This window comes from Chionomys nivalis, chromosome 8, assembly GCF_950005125.1.
Source record: "Chionomys nivalis chromosome 8, mChiNiv1.1, whole genome shotgun sequence".
NCBI classification, from domain to species: Eukaryota; Metazoa; Chordata; class Mammalia; order Rodentia; family Cricetidae; genus Chionomys; species Chionomys nivalis.
The window spans coordinates 89493470-89515708 of NC_080093.1; the positions used below are offsets into that span (position 1 = coordinate 89493470).

Sequence of the window (22239 nt, forward strand, 5' to 3'; positions counted from 1 at the left end):
TGGTGTTTCCTCTAAAATCCCCCAGCTTTAGCTCTCCCACTTTATGACTAACCACACCACTGCTCCCCAACTGTCCATCTTTCTCCCCATGGCTCACCGTTGTTTAGGCTGCTCCCCCATTCCTGGCACAATTCACTTGCTGACTTACTGTCACTCTCCCTAAAACCACTGTCATCACAATTCCCAGTTAATTCTTTATTTGTATAGTCATCACACTTCCAAAACCCTAGATGCAGTTCTTTGAGCTTTTCTCTTTCAGTATCTTGTCCTCTGCCCTATTTCAGAACCTTATGTGGTGAAAATGCCTTGGATCCTGGTCTCACCAACAGACCAGCATTTCCATCACCCTGAAAAACTGCACTCTCTCCCCCTCTTCAATGAATTCCCGATAGCCATCCCCTGACAGAGACTTGGACTGTTTAATCTTTCTCATCCTTAATTCCCCTCTTTTAATTGTTTTAACATAGAATTTCCCAGAATCTCACTATACAGCTGGGAATAACATTTAATTGATCCTTGTGTCTCTACTGAGATACTGAGATTATGGGCTTTGTGCCCTAGGCCTGGTCTTACACAGTGCTGAGGATCAAACCCAATGCTTCACACATGCTAAGCAAGGATTCTAGTGATTGAACTACATTCCCAGCCCACCCTTATTCCTCTTCTATGTGCATCTTTCTCTCCTTATTATAATAAATTTCAGTCAAATCACTGCATGCTATGCATTCTCAACATTTTTGCTACTCTTTCATTTTTGATGCATACTCATAATTCCTGTTTAAACACAAATATCAGGGCAGCAGATGGCTTAGGGTAAGGGAGCCTACTGCCAAGTCTGATGACCTATAAGTTTGAGCCCCAGGACCCAAAATGGTAGAGGGTGAAAACCAACTCATTAAAGTTGTCCTCTGACCTCACATAAATATTGTGGCATACATGTAATGTTCACACATACACTCCAAATACACACAAAATAAAGACGCAAGAAAAATGAACACAAATCTTTTCCTTGTCTATACAAACAGAGTTGAATGTGGTAGGAGAGTAACACACACACATACAGACACATTTCATGAAACTCATGATCATCAGCCTGAGGCAGGACCTCAGTACTGGTCAGCAGTCATGGCATCCATTCAGTCTCCCATTCTTCTAGGTAATTATTACCACACTCCTGCTTCCAGTCCCCCCACCACTTTGACTATCAATCCGTCTCAGAAGCTTTGCTCCTCATTCACTGAGATGGGAAGAATAATCACAAGACCTTCCCCACATCTACCCGCTGTGCCCAGGGATTCTGTCTTAGCTCGCTGACAAAGGGTGAACTGCTGAGAAGCACACCCTGCACCCAGCATGTCACTCCTTTCTGCCTGTTCTTCCTTCCCTCCATCATACAAATGGTTCTCTTTCTATTAAAAGTCATCTTTTCAATCTTTGCTTCTTTCCTGTTACAACTTTGTTTCTTGTTTAATTTTTCTCTTTTTCTTCAAGATGCTACTTAGACATTCTCAAGCTTTTTTTTTTTTTTTTTCCAAAATAACTTAGTTCCAGGTTACCAATGGGCCTCCCCATCACTCAGTGTGATGGTCAGCCTGGTCGCTACCTTGCTTGGCCTACTAGTTGTATTTCATGTAGAGCATCATGTCTGTGCCTCAAGAATTCTCTCTTCATGTTTAGACACACACTCACATTTCTTGCTTCCTCTCCTATTTGCTGGTCCTCCCAGTTTCTTGTTGGCAGATCCTCATCTCTGACAAGTTGTGTGAGGCCTATCTTCATTTGCTCTTTGTCAGTGCTGTGGTCTGAATGTTCATTCATGTCTTGCCCCAAAATTTACACATTGAAACCTAATCACCAAGTGACAACATTAAGCAAAGAGGACTTGGCAGGTGGTGATGGCGCATGCCTTTAATCCCAGCAAGCAGGAGGCAGAGGCAGGTGATTCTTTGTGAATTCAAAGTCAGCCTGGTCTACAAAGTGAGTTCCAGGACAGCCATGGCTGTTACATAGGGAAAAAAAAGTCTCAAAAATTAAATAAATGAATGAATAATAAGAAAATAAGAAGTGGAGACTTTTAGGAGATGATTATAAAATAAGGATGGAAGGCTGGGGGTGTAGTTCAGTGGATGAGTACTTGCCTAGTATTACAAGGCCACGGTTTAATTCCCACTACTGCCAAATATAAAAACCAAGGTAGAGCACACACAGATAGGATTAGAGCCGCTCTTGAAGAATGCCACGACAAACTGGGCATGGTTACACATGCCTATAATTTCTACACTCAGGATGTAGAGGCAGGACGATTGAGAGTCAAAGTCATCTTTACCTATATAGCAAGGCTGAGGATAGCCTAAGACACATAAGAATCTGTCTCAATCAATCAATTGATGGATCGAGGCCTGAGAGAATGTATGGTTCCTCTACCATGTGAGTACACAGAGAGGAGCTCTCTATGAGGAACAGGACCTCAGGTGGTACTGACACCTAAGACCTAATTGGATTTCCTAGTCTCCAAAACTACAAAACGTAGATGCTTGGTGTTTACAGTCTTCCTCCCCATCCAGAGCAATTTTGTTTGAAGGGATTAACAGACTAATACAGTACTCCCATCTAATCACTCGGCTATAAATTTGCCCATGTTGCTTACGCACCTAAATATGTTTCTGCTATCTAGACCTCTTCTGTGGACTCCCGGGAAGTGCATTCATATGGCAACATAAATGTCACCCAAGCAGCCCTCCATCTTTGTCTGCCATAAGGAACTGTTACTTCCTACACCAGATTATTCCTATCACCAAAGAGCTGTGAGCTCCCCCAGTCTAACACACATACATCTGTCTCTCAGGTCTCTCTCCAGCAGCTACTTCTCCAATTTCTGTTCTTCTTTTCAGAAAGGGTCTCATATAACCCATGCAGGCCTTGAATTTGTTATATACCTGAGGACGACCTTGAACTTCAGATCCTTCTGCTTCTACCACCTCAGTGTTAGGATCATAGGCATGGACTACTTTATGTCGTTTATGAATCCCCCGAGATCTGTGAGCTGCCTATTAACGGAGCTACATACTCAGCCCTAATGGTTCCTAGAGCCTATACTCTGTCATGATCTTTCCCCCTTCACTCACTGCTGCCCTCCTCCGTGCCTATGTCACTATGACCCCACTGACCCCTGGCTGACACCTGGACATGCTAGGCATGCTCCTGCAGCAGAACCTTTGTACCTGTCATTTCCCTGCCTGCATGCTCTTTCCCTTGATGCATGTGTCTGATTCTCACATCTCCCTGATTCTGACTCATAAGCAAATTATACTCTTTCCACTTTTTTTTATTTCTCCTTAGCACAGAGTAATACATAACATACCCTGTAATTGATTTATATGTAATAATTCCCACAAATAATGCATGTCCCATGAGGGAAAGCTGTTTTGTGTTTGCGTGCTTTTACTGTATAGATAACTACATGCATCTGTGTACAATACCTAAACATCTCTCCATTGTATGTGGTCATAAGGTTGCATGACATTTTGGTCAAGGGCAGACTACATAAATGATAGTATCATATTGTTAAAATGAAGAGAAAAACTCTTGTCTCTTGACTACACTGAGATCGTGGTAACAGACTAGTCTATACCATCAGACTTATATGAATCTATTCTGTGTTTACAAAACAATGAAACTGCCTAAGTCTGCACTTTTCAAACCATTTTCCCATCACTGACAGGTGACTGCACCTGCAACAACACCTGACACACAGAAGAAACTCAATAAATGGGATGAACAAATGAACAAAACCCTTAATAACCTCTATACTCAACCTTCATCCTGATTCCAGAATAATCCAATTAAGCGGTGAATCTGAACTGGGCATGGCAGCACATTCCTGTGATCCCTGCATTCAGGTGGATGAGGCAAGAAGATAGAAATGAGTTCAAGGCCAACATGGTACACACTGTTCCAGGCCTGGATGGGCTAAACTGCAAGGGCCTATCTCAAGGTGAACCCGAAACAACAAAAACAGAAGTACATCTTTTCATGCCAGTCTTTAGGTGAAAGCCCCTCAGGGGTCTGACTGCTATGATGTATGCAGCCTGAAATGTGTTCTGAAACTAGGCGTGTCCTTTAAGTGTCGAAAGCAAAGTTTTTGTGGAGGCAGAGTACAGAGAGGAAAAGGAGACAGCCTGTTACTTGTAGGTATTCGATTCAATTGTTTCAAAAGTGCCTCTTCCTAGGTAGTTCCCATATAGAGGAGAATAATCATCTCCACAGCATGGATTTGTGGGTCCTGGACAGGCCTCCCATGCTCACCCACCCCTGGGTGCCGCTGACACAGAGAAAACAGACTGTGCTCATTCATGGACGAGGTGACTGTAATGCAACTGAACTTGCAGCCTTTTCGTTGTTGAATAAGTAGGCAAGGTAGCAAGATGTCACTGTTGGCATCGCTGGAAATTATATCTGGAATCCAGATGTTGGAACCAGATGTCAAAGCCTGTTAAAGGCAGGTTTTACAACTATATGAGGTAATTATACTTGCATTTCAGAGGGACATGACTGGGAATCTAAAATTGGAATCATTTAGGAGAAGATTTCCTATCTGTCAGAACCTTACCTTGAAGAAGAAGAAACTGACAACCAGAACATGTCTCCCAAGAGGACAGACAGGACTTGAAAAGCTACACTATAGAATTCCCCCTGCCTAAAAACTTCCTGCCTCACTCTGCTGAGAATGGATCCTTTGGACTCACAGCAGGTCCACGTATTTTCAGGTTGCCTCTCAGTGCCCAAGCCCACCTAGCTCTGGCCTCCCTGGATTCTGACAATGGCCCACAAGGACTTCCATGGCAGACCAGGACTAAGGACAACAGTCTCACCTCTCAGCCTTCCCAACATGCACTGCCCTTACTATTACAGAGGATCTATTCTCTCCTGTGTTGAGTTTGAAATTTCCTAGAAATCCCCCACCACACATAGACTGCTCTAGGAAGTCTTTAAAGACCCACTCACACAGGCTGATTACTTCCCTTTTCCTGCCCTGTATTCAGTGCATGGCTCCCTTCCTGCCTTGATTTTATTAATTGCAGTTATTATTCTATCTCAGTTCCATAGGGGCAGTAAACTTGTCTAATGTGCCTTTCAATTACTCATGGCTAACCTGGTACATGGCACTTAGGAGGCACTCAATGAATGTTTCTGAACTTAATTTTCATTAGAAAAGAGTGATCATGTCAGTGTGGCTAACATAAAGGTCACATGACATACAGATGAAATGGGGTAAAGTCACAGAAGAATTACATAATCCTTTCATATTCATATAGTGAAAGCACTACTTAGCACTGGAAGAGTGTTATAATGGTGGCAAGAGGGCAGGGAGCATAAGGTCATTCTCAGTAATAGAGTAAGCTCAAGGCCAGCTGGGCCTGCAGGGTATCCTGTCCCAAAAGAAATTAAAAAGTGGCCAAGGAGATAGTTCAGTGGATAAAGTACTTGCCATATGAGTACCTGAGTTCAAATCCCCAGAGTCTGTGTAAAGCCTCCTGTGGTAATATGTGTCTGTAAAATGTAAAGTAGTGAACAAAAAGAGACTTGTCCCAAGCAAGATAGAAGACAAGAACAAACACCAAGGTTATCCTGACTTTCACGTGTGTGCCTGCTCTCAAATACATAAACATGCACACATATATATCATACATACATGTGCCTACACCCATACAAAGATAAAAAATGGATGCACAGTACAATGGATTGATTATAGTCAGACAATCTGAGTTAAGTCAACATACAGTGCTCCCTCTAGGAGCTAATTTGATTGAACTTTACATTTTTATAAATGCAAATTTGTAAGAAAAGTATTAAGATTCTCTAACAAAACAAAACAAAAACCAACAACACTTGAATGCACATTGTCAAGAATAAACAGAAAATTCATCTGGGAGAACCTGCTTAGCCAGGTCTAACATAGTCCAAACATTCAGTTCTACCAAGAACAAACTACAGATTAAAATCACCAGGTAGCCACTTCGAGCCTACTGAATCAGCAGGCTTCTGCTCATGTGTTGTCTCCCATTCAGAATGAATTTATGGCTGATATGAAACAGGACTAAATGACATAGGTCCACAAGAAATCAATTTAAACTCATTATTATTTCAAGAACTCCTCAAAAGAAAGCAAAGGAGTATAGATAGAAGTTATTATCTTACTAGAAAAGAATACAGAAGCACCACTGGGCATGCTGACACATATCTCTAATCCCACCATTCTGGAAGGGAGACAGGAGGGTTACCAGGAGTTAAAGGGTAGCCTGAGATAGAGTGAATTTGAGGTTAGCCTGGGTTACACAGTGAGACTCTGTCTCAAAAGGCAAAGACTAACAACACAACAAGACAGAAAGGAAGAAGGAAAAGAGGGACAGCAAAATTAGAAGCTAAGATGTCCAAATGAATTATATTCATTCTTTGGAATGTATACATAGCAATCACAACAACAATGATAATTATAACTGGACAATAATCATAGAAACAATGCTAAGGGTTACTCTGCATTTATTATATAAGTATTTGATATGAATTATGATATACTGAGTTTGCTTGCCAACCTAATCAAATGAAAATATAGGACGACAAATTCAAATTGAATTTCAGAAAAGCAACGGCTAACTACTTTATCTAAGTATGCCCCATACAATATTACATGTTTATCTCAAATTTAAATTGAAATGGCATTCAGAATTTTACTTGGCTTCTTTAATGAGAACCAAAATATTAGCAATCCATTTTATCAATGAGAAAACAAGGATATAGAGGTGAAGAAACTTTCTCAGAGGCCTATAGCTAGAAAAAAGGGAAAGAAAGTGAGAAGATGCTATGCTTACAAAAGAGTAGAACAGAAACCCTGCCTGCAAGAGAGTTCAAATAGAAAAAAAAAAAAAATTAGGCGTGTCCATGGACCACCACTGAAAGGGAACCAGGCAGGGAAAACACAGCCTGAGCATTTATTCTGAGCATGCAGTTGTCTTAACAGGCCATTCCCATTTTAGCAATGAATAATAAGTTGAAATATTTTGTTCAAGGTTACTAAACTACCAAGTACAGGAAAAGATTCTGACTCTAAAGCTCTTGTTTAGTCCATTTTACCACACCGTTTTCCTTGGGTGTAGTCTTTTTGTTTGTTTTGTTTTATTCTTTATTCTGGCTTGGCATTTAATGCTTATTGCTCTTGCAAATGACCCAGCACCTACATGGTGACTCATCTCTCTCTGTATCCCCAGTTCCAGGGGTCCAACACTCTCTTCTAGCATCCAAGCGTCCTTGTATGTGTGCACTGCACATAAACTCATGTATGCACACACACACACACACACACACACACACAAAGAGAGAGAGACAGAGAGACAGAGAGACAGAGAGAGAAAGAGCAATAATAAACATAGGAATGTTTTCTTAAAAGTTGTTCCTTAGGTACCTTCCTCCTAATGTTGATACACAACACTTCATATAAGGCAAGCATAGTGACACATATTTTAATATCAGCACTTTGGAAGCTAAGGCAGGAAGATCATCCTAGGTCTGAAGTCAGCCTCAGAACTACCTGGCCAAAACTACACAGTGAGACCCTCTCTCAAAAAGGGGAAGGGGAGATTGTAGAGATGCCTCAGCGCTAAGAGCACTGGTTGCTCTTCTAGAGGACCTGAATAGGCTCAATTCCTAGCACCTACATGGCATCTCACAACTCTCTGTAACTGCAGTTCCAGGGAATCTGGCACCCTCACACAGACATCCAAGCACGAGAAACACTAATCGAGATACCTACAACAGTCTTGGAATATATACACATAAATAAACAAATAAATAAATATCCTCTTGTATAGAGATACAGCCCAGTTTACCAATAGTTTGTCTGCAAGGCATAAGGTCCTGATTCCATCTCCAATACCATGCACAACAGATTGTGATCAAATCTATGAACTGGGTTGCATGAAGGCTTTTAAAGACACCTTCAAAGTCTGGTCCTCTGTGCTTGCTTGGTTGTGAAGCCATACTCCTAGAGTCAACTAAGGAAGTACACAAAGACGAATGTAGAAACATCCACAACGGTGCTTGCTTATAATCTTATCACCTAGAAGGCGGTGCAGGAGCATCACTTCAAAGTCAGTCCTGATCAGTTACACATTAAGATCCCCCTCAAAACAAATAAATAAATGAAATATAAGAAAAATATCATGATACACAGTGAATTATCCCAGAAAGATCAATTCCCGTACGGAAAACTTCTGCACAAGCTGTGACTTCATTTAGAATGCAGAAATACACACTCCACGCTTAACCTCTCACAGTGTAGTAATTGCCCTTCTGACTTAGTCCCTTTTAATGCAGCCTGAGTTCTGAACTTGGTCACTTGATTAAAAAATGAGAGTATATTTCTGCTAAGCCAACCACATGGGAACCCACCACGCCCATACAGAAGTGCCAGCATGCCTTCCAGTGATATCACCTGTCTTACACACACACACACACACACACACACACAGAGAGAGAGAGAGAGAGAGAGAGAGAGAGAGAGAGAGAGAGAAGGAGTGACGGAGGAGGGAAATTTAGGGGATGTTCCTCCATGCTCAGCTTCATTCTTTCATTCTTCTGCCACACCCTGGCCCACATCAAAAAATCTGTGCCTTTGATTGCTTATTCTGAAAGGGGCACCTGGTCAGGGGCCTGCCTGTGGTGCCTGCAGCAGGCTCTGCTTTTGTTTTTCTCTCTTGATAATTACCTCGTGACTAAACCACTCACTGGTCCATGTAGAGGAATCCCACAGAGATGAAAACACACTTGTTTAAATAAAATATTTATGATGAAACGCTAAAATGTCACTGAAGTAAATGCAAATGAGACCTTCACATACTGTACATCCAATGCCACTCACTCCTTGGAAGGTTATTTCCCCGTTACAATTAACATTAACCTTTAAAAATTAATCCCACTGCGCATAATCACACCAAAACCTATCCCCCCAAAAAAAAACCAATATCTTAAGAATGATTGTTTTTACTAGTTTGGAAGGTTTGAATTAAGGGTAATTTTTATTCACAATGGTTACAACGATTTTTCCCTTAAAACTATATTTAATTATTATTTTCCACACATACCTCCTGATAAGAGATTTCACTATAACTCAAAACCAGATTTTATCAGTGAAAGTGCTACATTCTCTGGCCCGGAGACAGGATCTCACGTAGCCCAGGCTGGCCTCAAATTGATAACACAGCTGAGGCTGGCCTTGAACTCTTGATCTCACTTCTCTAGCTACCAACTACTGGGATTGCAAATACATGATATATGTTACTACATTCAGTTTTTAATGTAATTTTTCCCTTACAAGTGGATGGGCATAATAACATATGTGACATTTATTAAAAGTTCTCAAGAAAAAACTTGGCAAAATATTATCAAAAGCAAGTAATAGATCAGCTGATATGGGTACTAGCTATACAAAGGTAACAGTCAATTCTCCTGGGTTTAAAATCGTTTTTCATAATTTGCAGTAAGGAAACGTGAGTTGAGGAGCATTAGGTGGACTTTATGTCACAAGAGTTGTCCTCTACCTGACCATAAGTCAGAATCAACCAAGAAATGTAAGGAATATATTATACTCATCCCAGATACCACCACGCCTGGGACTTTGGTTTAACTGGTCTAGCATACAGCTCAGTCATTGTTATGTTTTTGTTGTTATTTTTTCCTTCTGTTAGAGCCCTTAAATATTTTTAATCCATAGCCAAAGTATAGAACATGGAGGTGGGGCTTCCCATAATACAGTAGTATTTGGCTGGAAGGAAAGGTCATTGGTAACATGACATAGAAGCTCTGCTTCATACCTGAACTAGTACAAAAACATTTTCTAGGCCTTTCTTTGGTTCAGATGATGAAAATATGCGGGAAATCCTCCAGAACATGACAGTGGAACAGGAATGGAAAACTGATATTGGATAAAGAATTCATAACCAAAATAGTAAAGTGTCTCTAATCCACACAATTTAACCTACACTTGAGGGATTTAATCCGCTATACACTTTCAGAATAGAGAGAGCAGGTCTAAGGATGGCTGTCTTGCCACTGACAATTACTTCCGAGTTCTGAGTTCGGTCAGCTCTCTGTGTTAAAGGTCTCCACATCCATGGGCAGACTTTTTTCTTTCCATTAGTTTGTAAACAATACAGTAACAACTGACATGCCATTTACATTCTTAGGTACCAAAATCAACAGGTTACTCAGAGTTCATGGGAGAGTGAGCATAGGCCACCTTCAAACATTACATCATTTTGTATGAACGGCTGAACATCCTCAGATTTTAGCACTGTGGGAACCCTGAACCAATGTCCTTCAGATACTGAGGGAAAACTGCAAATGTGACATGACTGATTAACATGCTACTCTGACTTAAGCCCAACTCTTCCTGTAGGTGAAGAGCATGGCCATGGGCTAGCCTAAGTTTCTGATTTCACTTTCCCTATACGTGCCAATCATCCTGACCACGCTTCTTGAACTCGAATTGGGGATCCTGCAAAAGCAAAGGTGCAGATTGAGCAAGTGTGGAGAAGGCCTGGGATCTGGGGTGTCTTACAAGGACCCAGACGCTCCTGGCACAAGACAGCTGCTTTGAGCAGCAGCATCTCAGAAGACTGTTAGGAGGACCTGGGGAACTGACCTACACGAGGCATCCTTGCAGTCCCATCAGGGTCCTACAGAGCAGAGACAGGAGAATCATAACGTTTGAAACTAGGAAGTGCATCCGAGCACCCTGTCTTTTCTAGCTGTAGAAACAATGGGCACAGAGTTCCGATGTCTTCCCTCCTAACAGTCAGAGATGGAGAATGGAGAATAAGAATGAGACATTCAAGATCAGTGAAGGCTGGGGGTGTAGCTCAGCGGTGCAGAAGAGGCCCTGGGTTCGATTCCCTAGTGTGACAACAACAGCTGAATGAGGAGAAGCTCAGAGAGTTTTCAATTTCCTACAAAGGAAAACCATCAGCTGCAGGACAGCTTAGCTAACTAAAGACGCATGCCATAGTCAGTTATGCACAAAAAGCTAGACACCAAAGAGAACCCCCCTGCTTTCCCTCCCTACTCCAAGCCTCTTCCTGAAACCTGCTGCTCTGTCAGAAGGCCTGCAACTCCTCCTCAGCTCTTTTCATCCTCCTGATTCCCCCGTCAACAAATATTAGTGGTGGTTCCTTCAAAGTGGTCCATAACCGTTACATCTCAGTGACTCCATTAAGACCATGCTGAGCTTGCACCTCTTCCTACATTTCTGAAACAGACCACTGACACATCCTTGCGTCTTCACCCTGCATGGCAGTCTGGATGCCACTTCTCTAACAACTTCTAATGTTCATATCTCATTCAGAGTAAAAAGCAAGGTCCTTCTAAGAGCTTACAAGATCCTACATGATCTGACCCATCCAATCCTTGACCACGCTCCACCTCCAGCCACCCTTGAAGTCAGTGTACTCTGAATCATAGCCACAATGCTCCTGCCTCAGAACCTTTCCATAGCCTCTTCCTGTTAACTCAAGTTCACTGGTTTGGGACCCAGCCTTACCCCTTCTCAGAAAAAGGGAAAAAACATCCTCGATACAAAATTACTTGTTTTCTCCTTTTATAACTGAAATCTTGGATGGAGCTTAAGAAAACAGCTTCCGTGGGGTAGCATGGATAGGTATCAGGCAGAGAAGGCAGGGGCATGGCATTCAGGTGGATTCCTTCACAGAACAGGAAGTCACCCAGTTACACAAAGGGCTCTCTGGGGACCATCAGGGCAGCTGTACATGGATGTTCTGGGTCACATTATCCAACAGCAGGGGAATGTTCATTTAGCATCGTGCAGTGTGGCCTCTCCAGTCATTCAGCTTATACGGCTCAGAGATTAAGGGCACTCTTGGCTCGGACAAACAGCTTCAGAGGAATGGACATAAATCCATGTGATGTATGTAGGAATTACTGTGAGCAAGGTGAGGAAGGGAGGGAGACAGGGAGATCTGGACTGAGCAGAAGTGCCTTGAAGGAGAGGGTGGCATGTTGAATGCCATCTTCAGCTGTATTTCCTCCGACCTTTCACTTGCAGGGTTCCTCTTCAGGATTCCTCTCCTGTCCCATGCTCAGGCTACTTCCGGACAGGATGGAAGGAGCCAGAGGGGCAGGAGCTGCCTCTAAGCCATGTGCCCTAGTTTAAGCAGAGCACTGCTTTCAGGAAGTCAGGGAGCAGCAAGGCAGTCTTTTAGAAAAGCGATTTCCCAGCCAAGGAGCCAGAATTCCTCTTGAGAGGAGTATTCCTTGGGACTCTTCCTCCAGGCCCACCCAGTGTGGGAACTGGGGGAACCTGAACACATGGGAAGCAGTCCCTGCAGTAAAGGAAAGAGGCAGAGAATTGGCCAAAAAAGATGAGGCATTTACACCCCAATTCAGAGATGGGCTTCATTCCCCTTCTCTTGTACAGCCAAAGATGACAGCTTGTCTGAGATAACAAGGAAAACCTACCACACAAGGGCAGGAACACAGATTTCAGCACTCACATGCGCTTTGGGAAAAGTGTGTTAATAATAGGCTTGGTCCTGATACATGCACACACAGCACCCCACACTCCTGTTGGTGAGGTGAGGCACTTCCATTCATGTCTGTGGCCTGAGAGGCACAGTCTCATCCACTGAGGAGCCGCACACAGACTGGACAATCAAGCCTCCTAGGAAGTCACTGGAATCAGTATTTCTCCACTGCATTCTCCCCTTTGGAGTAAAACGTTAGCGATCATTTGAGAAACTTATTAATGTAACCACGGGCAGGAAAAATAAAGCCTTTGACTATAGAAAAATGTGACAACCTTTTAACACCTGCCTTTACCACACACATTTAGAATATCTTATTAAAGGCAGGCTGTTTAAGTCAACTGCTTTGAGAGTCAAGCACTTCTGTATCCTTTGGGTAAATGTATTTTATATAACGAACTGGCGTAAACTGAGAAATACTTGCACCTAATAGTTTGCACAGCAATAGCGAATCGCAGTGTTTCCACAAGGGACCATCAAGGCACAGATCACTCTCATCCCATTTTGAACAACCCAACCACAATATGCCTTTTAAAATTTAAAACACTTACACTGGGGGGAAAAGTCTGAGAATTTGAGTCCTCCAGCTGAGAAGGTGCTCAGGCAACATTGTAAAAGAACGCATCTCTGGTGACCGGTGATGAATGAGAAGACAGTGGGACCCAGGGCAGTGGGGAAAAGCAAACTGCTCAAATAAAAAGCCTTATTCTAATCGTAATTGGTCAAATGCCAAAGTAAATGAACTTTTCAAAGTTAGGATCCTGCCAACTCTAACTAGGACAACTGCCAACTGCATAGGACACCACCAGCAAGCCCACCAGTCTAGTTTGCCTGCAGCGGGACAAATTGGAAACTAAGGCCTCTCTGTGCCTGCACACCTTGCGATATGCAGCGATAGGGTTCAGGCCCAGCTACCTTAGACGTGTGGCTTCAGGGCCCTGCCCCATGCACAGTTTGGTCTTTCCCTTCTCACCCCAGAGCAGGAGGGGAACTGGGCACTCAGGTTATGCAGCTCCGGGTGGGAATCAGTTGCAGCCTGGCTCCCAACTTCCGAGAGTTACCTGGGCTCTTCGATTCCCTTTCCCAGCTCCGAGGCCTCCGCGGCCTCCCTTAGCTCCTGGAGCCAGCTGGTAATGTGGTAGGCACAGCTCTAAGCTAAGGAGCTGCCCCCAGGAGCCAAGCGCAGGTGGCGGGCGTGGTTCCTACAAGCCTGCCCCAGCCCACCCGGCTCGGCATCCGCTCAGCAGCCTCCGTCCAGTTCTAGCATCAGGCCACGGTGCGCTGCTTTGGGGGGGCTCCTTGGGTTCAATGATCACCCCCTGCTCTCCTCCAGTCTGTGTTGCTCTCCGGGCTCAGGCCCTGGCGCGGCCCCAAGTCCTCATCCCAGGGCCCTCGGGTCGCGCCGTGCGGCGGCTCTTACCTGGGTCTCGGAGCCGGGGTCTAGCACGGTCCCGCAGGTGGTAGATGAAATCTTGGCAGCTGTCGTGCTCCAGGGCCCCTCGGGCACAGAGCTCGGCCAGCAGCTGCAGCGCCTGGTGACAGAGCGCGTCCCTGTCCCCGGGCATCGCCCCCCCGCATCCTCGGACCGCGCCGGGCTGGCGGGCGCGGGAGAAAGCCCTCCGCCTGCCAGCTCAGAGGCTCCGCCGCCGCCACCGGCCGGTCCGCGCTTCCAGCCCGAGCCGCAGCGCCAGCCCGGCCGGCCTCCCACCGGTTGCATGCAGAGGTCCGCTAGTCGCTCGCTCGGGCTTTCTCCGTCTCCCGCGCGGCCCCTCGTCCCTCCCCCGGAGGCGAAGAGAGGCGGCGCATCCAAAGCCCAGCGCGCCTCTCCGCGCTCCGCCCGCTACTCGCAGCCGCCGGGGGCGGGGCCGGGTCAGGGGTGCGAGCCGCGGACGGGGCTCGCTGCGGCCTCCAAGCAGACGCGCCTAGGGGTGGGGGGGAGCGGTGGACCGAGACATAGGCGCTTGTTTGTTGCCGAGGAGCGCCTGACTCGCTTGGGACCCCAGGTTCCGAATGGCGGTGCCCACATTCAGGGATGGCAAGCTGGTACGCGTACCAGAATCTCTTGGCACCCCATTCCTCCGCCCAGATGCAAACCTAACATCCCGCGATCCCACCCCACCCCACCCCCCGCACCTCTGGAGCCCAGCGTGGGACCGAGGCACATTTTCTGGTGAATGAAGCTAAGGCTGGGAGGTGGACCACACCCGCCAGTATATCAGTACCTTCTTCGAACTTGGAAAGCGCGGTCTAAGCATAAACCGCGGGCCTAAGGACATCACGTGCCCAAATGCGAGGTTTGCAGCCAAGATTTGCCAACAAAGAATGGATGTACAGCACGGTGGTAATTTGGAGAAGGTGGAGGCGCTGATCAGAACTGAGAGCAGCAGATGCTTTACCCCAGGGAAAGACGCCGAGGCTTACCTGGAGCTTCACAGGTCCTGATTGGTTTTCTAAGCAGCTGATTGGAAAGGCAAAGGTTGTCAGCGTTTCCCTAGCACAGGAGACAGTGAATCCAGAATTTGTGGATGTTTGCGAAGACCTTAATCACCTTTCATCTACCCATCTCTTCAGTTTTTTAGGCACTAAGCCCAGAAATAACCACGAATTATTGAGTTTGTTTGTGCGCACAAGGCACTGTGCCACAGCCTTTTGTATAATTTTAATTCTCTAGATAGCCTTGAACGTGTGTGTGTGTGTGTGTGTGTGTGTGTGTGTATTACCCACGTTACCACTGAAAAAGCAGACTCAGAAAGGTGCTACTTGCCCAAGTTCCTAATAGGGGACTAGACTCTCCCTCTCTCCTTGACTGCCCTCCCCCTCTCCCCTTCTCTTTTCCTCTTTTCCCCCACACACCTCTCTTTCATAGTTAGATAACCCTGATGTCTAACTTCATTCTAGAACAGTTAACTAGCACTCTTATCCATCAGGTTGTGCTGTCTCTAAGAATGTCTCAGAGAAAATCTTTTGCCCCAGAGGTAATATAGGGTCCCTAAGAATATTTCCTCAGTACACAAAATCTGAAGTTCTGTGGTAAGCGTTGCTAGGCTTTGTGGAGTTTATATTGGAGTAATAGAGAATGGACAGTTGTGGATATAAAGGTAACTCTAAAGAGCTGTAAAGAGGCAGGTAGACTCTTCTATTTTTCTTATTTTGTATTTTATTTTTTCCACTTTTAAAACTTTTTGGTTAAAAATAAGGGATAGGGCTGGGGTGCAGACCAATTGATAGAGTACTTGCTTGCCTACCATGCCTAAGGCCCTAGATTTCATCCCCAGTACCAAATACAGCCGGCACAGTGGCACATGCCTATAATCCCAGCACTCAGACGGAAGAGGACGATCAGAAGTTCAAGGTCTTCCTTGACTGCAAAATGATTTTTGAAGTAGCTTGGGCTACACATGTCTCAAAGAAACAACAGCTAGGACAAAACCACACCGCGAGAAGAAAACCAACTGAGATAGAAGCCCTGGGAAAGACTGAGCAGGTGCTCCTCTTCCAAAGAAGGGAACACTTGGGACTGGAGGCAGGGGAGGAGGAGATGAGATAGTGGAGGTGACAGACTGGAGGATTGTGTATAAACAGGCGAGGTGTGTGTTAAAGACAGTAGCAATGCAGCAATGCAACTCTTTTTTTAATTTTAATTTTTTTTGTTTTTGTTTTTTGTTTTTTGTTTTTTTTTTTTTTTTTTGGTTTTTCGAGACAGGGTTTCTCTGTAGCTTTGGTGCCCCTCCCGGAACTAGCTCTTGTAGACCAGGCTGGCCTCGAACTCCCAGAGATCCGCCTGCCTCTGCCTCCCGAGTGCTGGGATTAAAGGTGTGCGCCACCACTGCCTGGCTTTAATTTATTTTTTAAAACGAGCTTTTCTCAGTTTACATTCCTTTCCCAGTTCCCACTCCTTCCCCTCCTCCTGCTCCCTTCACTTTCACCTCACTCCACTCCCCATCCACTCCTCAGAGAGGGAAAAGTTTCCCATGGGGAGTCAACAAAGTCTAATGCATCACTTTGAGGCAGGACCAAGGCTCTCTTCTCTATATTTAGACTGAGCAATGTATCTTTCCAAAAAGAATGGGCTCCAAAAAGCTTTAGGGATAAATACTGGTTCCACTGCCAGTGGCCCCACAGATTGCCCAAACCACATAACTGTCACCCACATTCAGAAAGACTAGTTTGGTCCTATGCTGGTTTTCTGCTGTCCGGCTGGAGTCAGTGAGCTCCCATTAGTTTGGGTGGGTACCTCCATCGTAGTCATGATCCTTTGCTCATATTATCACCCCTTCCTCTCTTCCACTGGCCTCTGGGAGCTTGTCCCAGTGCTTAACTTCCATCAGTTTCTGGATGAAGGTTCTATGATGACATTTAAGGTAGCCATCAATCTGATTACAGGGGAAGGCCAGTTCAGGCACCTTCTCCATTATTGCTTAGGGTCTTAGCTGGGGTCATTCTTGTGAATTGCTGGGAATTTCTGTGGTGCCAGGATTTCAGGTAGCCCCCATATTGGCTCCCACAATCAAGATATCTCTTTCATTGCTCTCCTTCTCTGTCCTTCCCACATTTTGACCGTTCAGTTTACTCATGTTCTTCTCTTCCTTCCCCTTCTCCGTCCTCTTTCCCCTTCTGCCCACCCCACCACCCTGGCATGCTCCCAAATTTTTCAGAAGATCTTGTCTATGTCCCCGTCCCAGGGAGATCCATGTGTGTCTCTCTTAGGGTTCTCCTTGTTACCTAGCTTCTCTGGAGTTGTGGACTACAGGCTGGTTATTCTTTGCTTTACATCTGATATCTACTTATGAGTAAGTACATACTGTGTTTATCTTTCTGAATGTGGGATACCTTACCTAGGATGTTTTTTTTTCTAGTTCTGTCCATTTTCATGCAAATTTCAATGTCTTTTTTTTTTTTACATTGAGTAGTACTGCTGAGTAGTATTCCACTATGTAAATATACCAAATTTTCTTTATTCATTTCTTTATCTGGTTGAGGGGCATCTAAGTTGTTTCAAGTTTCTGGCTATTATGAATGATGCTTCTATGAACATGGTTGAGCAAATATTCTTGTGATATGAGTGTGCATCCTTTGGGTATATGCCTAAGAGTGGTATTTCTGGGTCTTGAGGTAGATTGATTCCCAATTTTCTGAGAAACCACCACACTGATTTCCAAAGTGGCTGTACAAGTCTGCACTCCCACCAGCAATGGAGGAGTGCAACCCTTATTCTGCATCCTCTCCATCATAAGCTATCTTTGGTGGTTTTTTTTTGTTTTTGTTTTTTTTTTTTATCTTAGTCATTCTTACTGGTTTAAGATAATATCCAGAGTCGTTTTGATTTGCGTTTCCCTAGTGGCTAAGGATGTTGAGCAATTCCTTGAGTGCCTTTCAGCCACTTGAGATTTTTCTATTCAGAATCCTCTATTTAGATCTTTACCCCATTTTTTAATTGGATTATTTGGTATTTTGATGTCTAGTTGCTTGAGTTCTTAATATATTTTGGAGATCAGTCCTCTGTCCAACGTGGGGTTGGTGAAGAGCTTTTTTCAATCTGTAGGCTGCCATTTTGTCTTACTGACTGTGTCCTTTGCCTTAAAGAAACTCTCCATTTCAGGAGGTCCCCTTTGTTAATTGTTGCTCTCAGTGTCTGTGCTACTGGGCTTATATTTAAAAAGTGGTGTCCTGTGCCAATTCATTAAAAGCTACTTCCCACTTTCTCTTCTATAAGGTTCAGTGTGGTCGGGTTGATATTGAGGTCTTTAATACATTTAGGCTTTAGTTTTGTGCATGGGGATAGATATGGATCTATTTGCCTTCTTCTACATGTTGACATCAAGTTATGCCAGGACCATTTGTTGAAGATGCTTTCTTTTTTCCATTGTATAATTTTAGCTTCTTTGTCAAAAATCAGGTGTTCATAAGTATGTGGATTAATGACAGGATCCTCAGTTCGATCCCATTGGTCAACTTGTCTGTTTTTACGCCAATACCAGGTTGTTTTCATTACTGTAGCTCTATAATATAGCTTGATGTCAGGAATGGTGATTCCTCCAGATGTTCCTTTATTGTACAGGTTTGTTTTGACTATCATGGGTTTTTGGTTTTTCCATATGAAGTTGAGTGTTGTTCTTTCGAGGTCTGTGAAAATTTATGCTGCGATTTTGATGGGCATTGCATTGAATCTATACATTGCTTTTGATAAGATTGCCATTTTTATTATGGTGAAAGTTCTTATTGTACAAGTCTTTCACTTCTTTGATTAACATTACACCCAGATATTTTATGTTATTTGAGGCTATTGTAAAGGTTGATGTTTCTCTCATTTCATTTTCAGTCCTTTTATCATTTGTATATAGTAGGGCTAATGATTTTCTTGAGTTTATCTTGTATCCTGTCACATTACTTAAGGTATTTTTCAGCTGTAGGAGTTTCCTAGAAGAATTTTTTGGGTCACTTATATATACTCTCATATCATCTGCGAATAGTGAAAGTTTGACTTTTTCCTTTCTGATTTGTATCCCCTTGATCTCCTTTTGCTGTCTTTTTGTTCTAGTTAGAACTTTTATAGAGAGTAGATAGCCTTGTCTTGTTACTGATTTTAGTGGAATCTCCTTGAGTTTATTTCCATTTAATTTGATGATGGCTCTCGACTTGCTGTTTATTGCTTTTATTATGTTTAGATGTGTTCCTTGTATCCTGAACTCTCCAACACCTTTATCATAAAGGGGTGTTGGACTTTGTCAAAAACTTTTCAGCTTCTAATGAGATGGTCATATGGTTTTTTCTTTCAGTTTATCCATATAGATATAAATATATAGAGATAGATAAAGATAGATAGATAGATAGATAGATAGATAGATAGATAGATAGATAGATAGATAGATAGATTACATTGACAGACTTTCACATGTTGCACCATCCCTGCATCTCTAGGATGAAGCCAACTTGATCATGGTAGATGATTTTTTTTTTTTGATGTGTTCTTGGACTCAGTTTGCCAATATTTTATTGATTTTTTGCTTCAATGTTCATGAGGGAGATTGGTTGGTAATTTTCTTTCTTAGATGAGTCTTTGTGTGGTTTGGATATCATGGTGGCTATATCCTCATAAAAAGAGTTTGAAGTGTGCCTTCTGTTTCTATTGTGTGGAACAATTTGAGGAGTATAGGAATTAGCTCTTCTTTGAAGTTCTGGTAGAATTCTATGCTGAAACAATCCGACTCAGGCTTTTTTTTTGGGGGGGAGTAACTTTTGATGATTTCTATTTCCTTAGGGGTTATAGGTCTATTTAAATTGTTTATCTGGTATTGATTTAGTTTTGGTATGTGATACCTATACATAAAACTGTCCATTTCTTTTAGGTTTTCCAATGTTGTGGAGTACAGGTTTTCGAATATGACCTAATGATTGCTTGGTTTTCCTCAGTGTCTATTGTTATGTCCCCCTTTTCATTTCTGATTTGTTAATTTGTATATTCTCTCTCTCTGCCTTTTGATTAGTTTGTGTAAGGGTTTGTCTATCATGTTGATTTTCTTGAAGAACCAGTTTTTTCATTTCATTGATTCTTTGTATTGTTTTCTTTGTTTCTATTTTATTGATTTCAGCCCTCAATTTGATTATTTCCTGTTGTCTACTCCTCCCGAGGGAGTCTGCTTTTTTTTTCTTGAGTTTTCAAATATGCTGTCAAGTCACTAGTATGAGATTTCTCCATTTTATTTATGTAGGCACTTCGTTCTATGAGCTTTCCTCTTAGCACTGCTTTCATAGAAGTCTTTCTTTCTTTCTTTCTTCCTTCCTTCCTTCCTTCCTTCCTTCCTTGATCCGGGAGTGATTTAGTTGAGCATTGTTCAATTTCCATCAGTTTGTAGACTTTTTGCAATTAGTATTATTGTTGAATTCTAGCTTTAAGCCATGGTAATCTGATAAGATACAGGAGGTTACTTGCCCAAGATATATGGACCCATTTCCACCTTGTCTAAAGGTCAGAGAGTTTGGAGGTTGCTTAAATGACCAACAAGCATAGCTGCACATCCCAACTGAGAACATGAATGCATGTTTTTTTTTTTCTTTTAACACATTAAAATAGCTTATTCTAGTAAATAACAAGTGGTCAGGATATGCTAACGTACTTCTGCTTCTTCTTTTGTAACTATGAGGTTACCTGGGGAGGGGTGGTCTTCAGGATCTAGTGCACCTTGGCTACCTAGACAACAAAATGCTAATGTTTGGTGTCTCAGAGTGATAAAGCAATTGACTGTGTGAGTTATCCTTTGTATCATGTTAATAAAGTCTTTTGTTACCTTCTCCCCCACCCCCTTTTATGTTGGGTATAAAAGCTGTGGAAAAATAACTGCGGGTGATTTAATTTCAGGTTTTCAGTCACTGGAATGCCCTCCTGATACTTTCTATGGTATCTGTCCTGTTATTTTTTATGTGTCTTCATATTCTTTATTTATATTTCTAAAATTCCTACACCCCTACCCTGGTAAGAGGTGATTTCATCTAGGCCGGTCCTCAACAGTTACTCCCATTTTTATTGTGTGTCTGTTGAGGATTGCTTTCTTACCAGGATGTGGTTGATTTTAGAGAATGCTCCATGTGGTTCTGAGAAGAAGCTATATTCTTCTGTGTTTGGGTGAAGTTTCCTAATAAGATCTGTTAAGTCTCTTTGAGTCATGACATCTGTTATTTCTCATATTTGTCTGTGAAGTTTCTATCTAGCAGACCTGTCTATTGGTGAGAGTGAAGAGCTGAAATTTCCCACAGTTAGTGTGTGAGGTTTAATGTGTTATTTAAGTTTTAGTAATATTTCTTTCATTTATGTGGGTGCTATTGTATTTGGAGCATAGATGTTCCGAATTAAGACTTCATCTTGATGGTTTGTTCCTGTGATGAGTATAAAGTGTCCTCCATCTCTTTTGATTGTAGTTTGAAGTCTATTTTGTTAAATATTAGGATAGGTACACTTGCTTATTTCTTAGGTCCATTTGATTGAAAAATCTTTTCCTAGTCCTTTATTCTGAGATAATGTCTGTCTTTGAGGTTGAGGTGTGTTTCTTGAATGCAGCAGATGGATGGATCCTGTTTTCATATTCAATCTGTTCTACTGTGTCTTTTTATAGGTTAATTGAATCCATTGATATTAAGAGATATTAATAACCAATGATTGTTACTTCTTGTTATTTTTCGGTGGTAGTGTTTATGTGTTTTTCTCCTATGGGGCTTGCTGGTGTGAGGTGTGAGGTTATCTGTTGTCTGTGTTTTTGTGGGTGCAGCTAACTTCCTTGGGTTGGAGTTTTCTTTCTATTCCTTTCTGTGAAGCTGGATTTGTGGATGGGTATTGCTTAAATTTGGTTTTGTCATGGAATATCTTGTTTTCTCTGTCTCTGGTGATTAAAAGTTTTGTTGGGTATAGTAGTCTGGACTTGCATCTGTTGTCTCTTCATGTCTCTGACACATCTGTCCAGGACTGCCTGGATTTTAGAATTTCCATTGAGAAGTTGATGTAATTCTGATAGGTCTGCCTTTATGTGTTACATGGGTTTTTTCCTTGTGGCTCTTAATATTCTTTCTTTATTCTGTATGTGTAGTGTTTTGATTAGCATATGGCAAAAAGACTTTTTTGGTACAATCTATTTGTTTTTCTGTAAGCTTCTTATACCCT

At 42.8% G+C, this 22239-nt stretch overlaps 1 protein-coding gene across 1 annotated transcript in view; it reads right to left on the reverse strand.

Moving 5' to 3' along the window:
• The window catches only part of Syt9 (synaptotagmin 9), a 169006-nt gene extending 154642 nt beyond the window's left edge, over positions 1-14364 (reverse strand). Inside the window, exon 1 of the mRNA XM_057779974.1 lies at positions 14011-14364. Coding sequence (XP_057635957.1) covers positions 14011-14155 — 145 coding nt within the window. The 5' untranslated portion in view covers positions 14156-14364. The remainder of the gene's footprint in view (positions 1-14010) is intronic.
• Positions 14365-22239: the final 7875 nt, after the last annotated feature.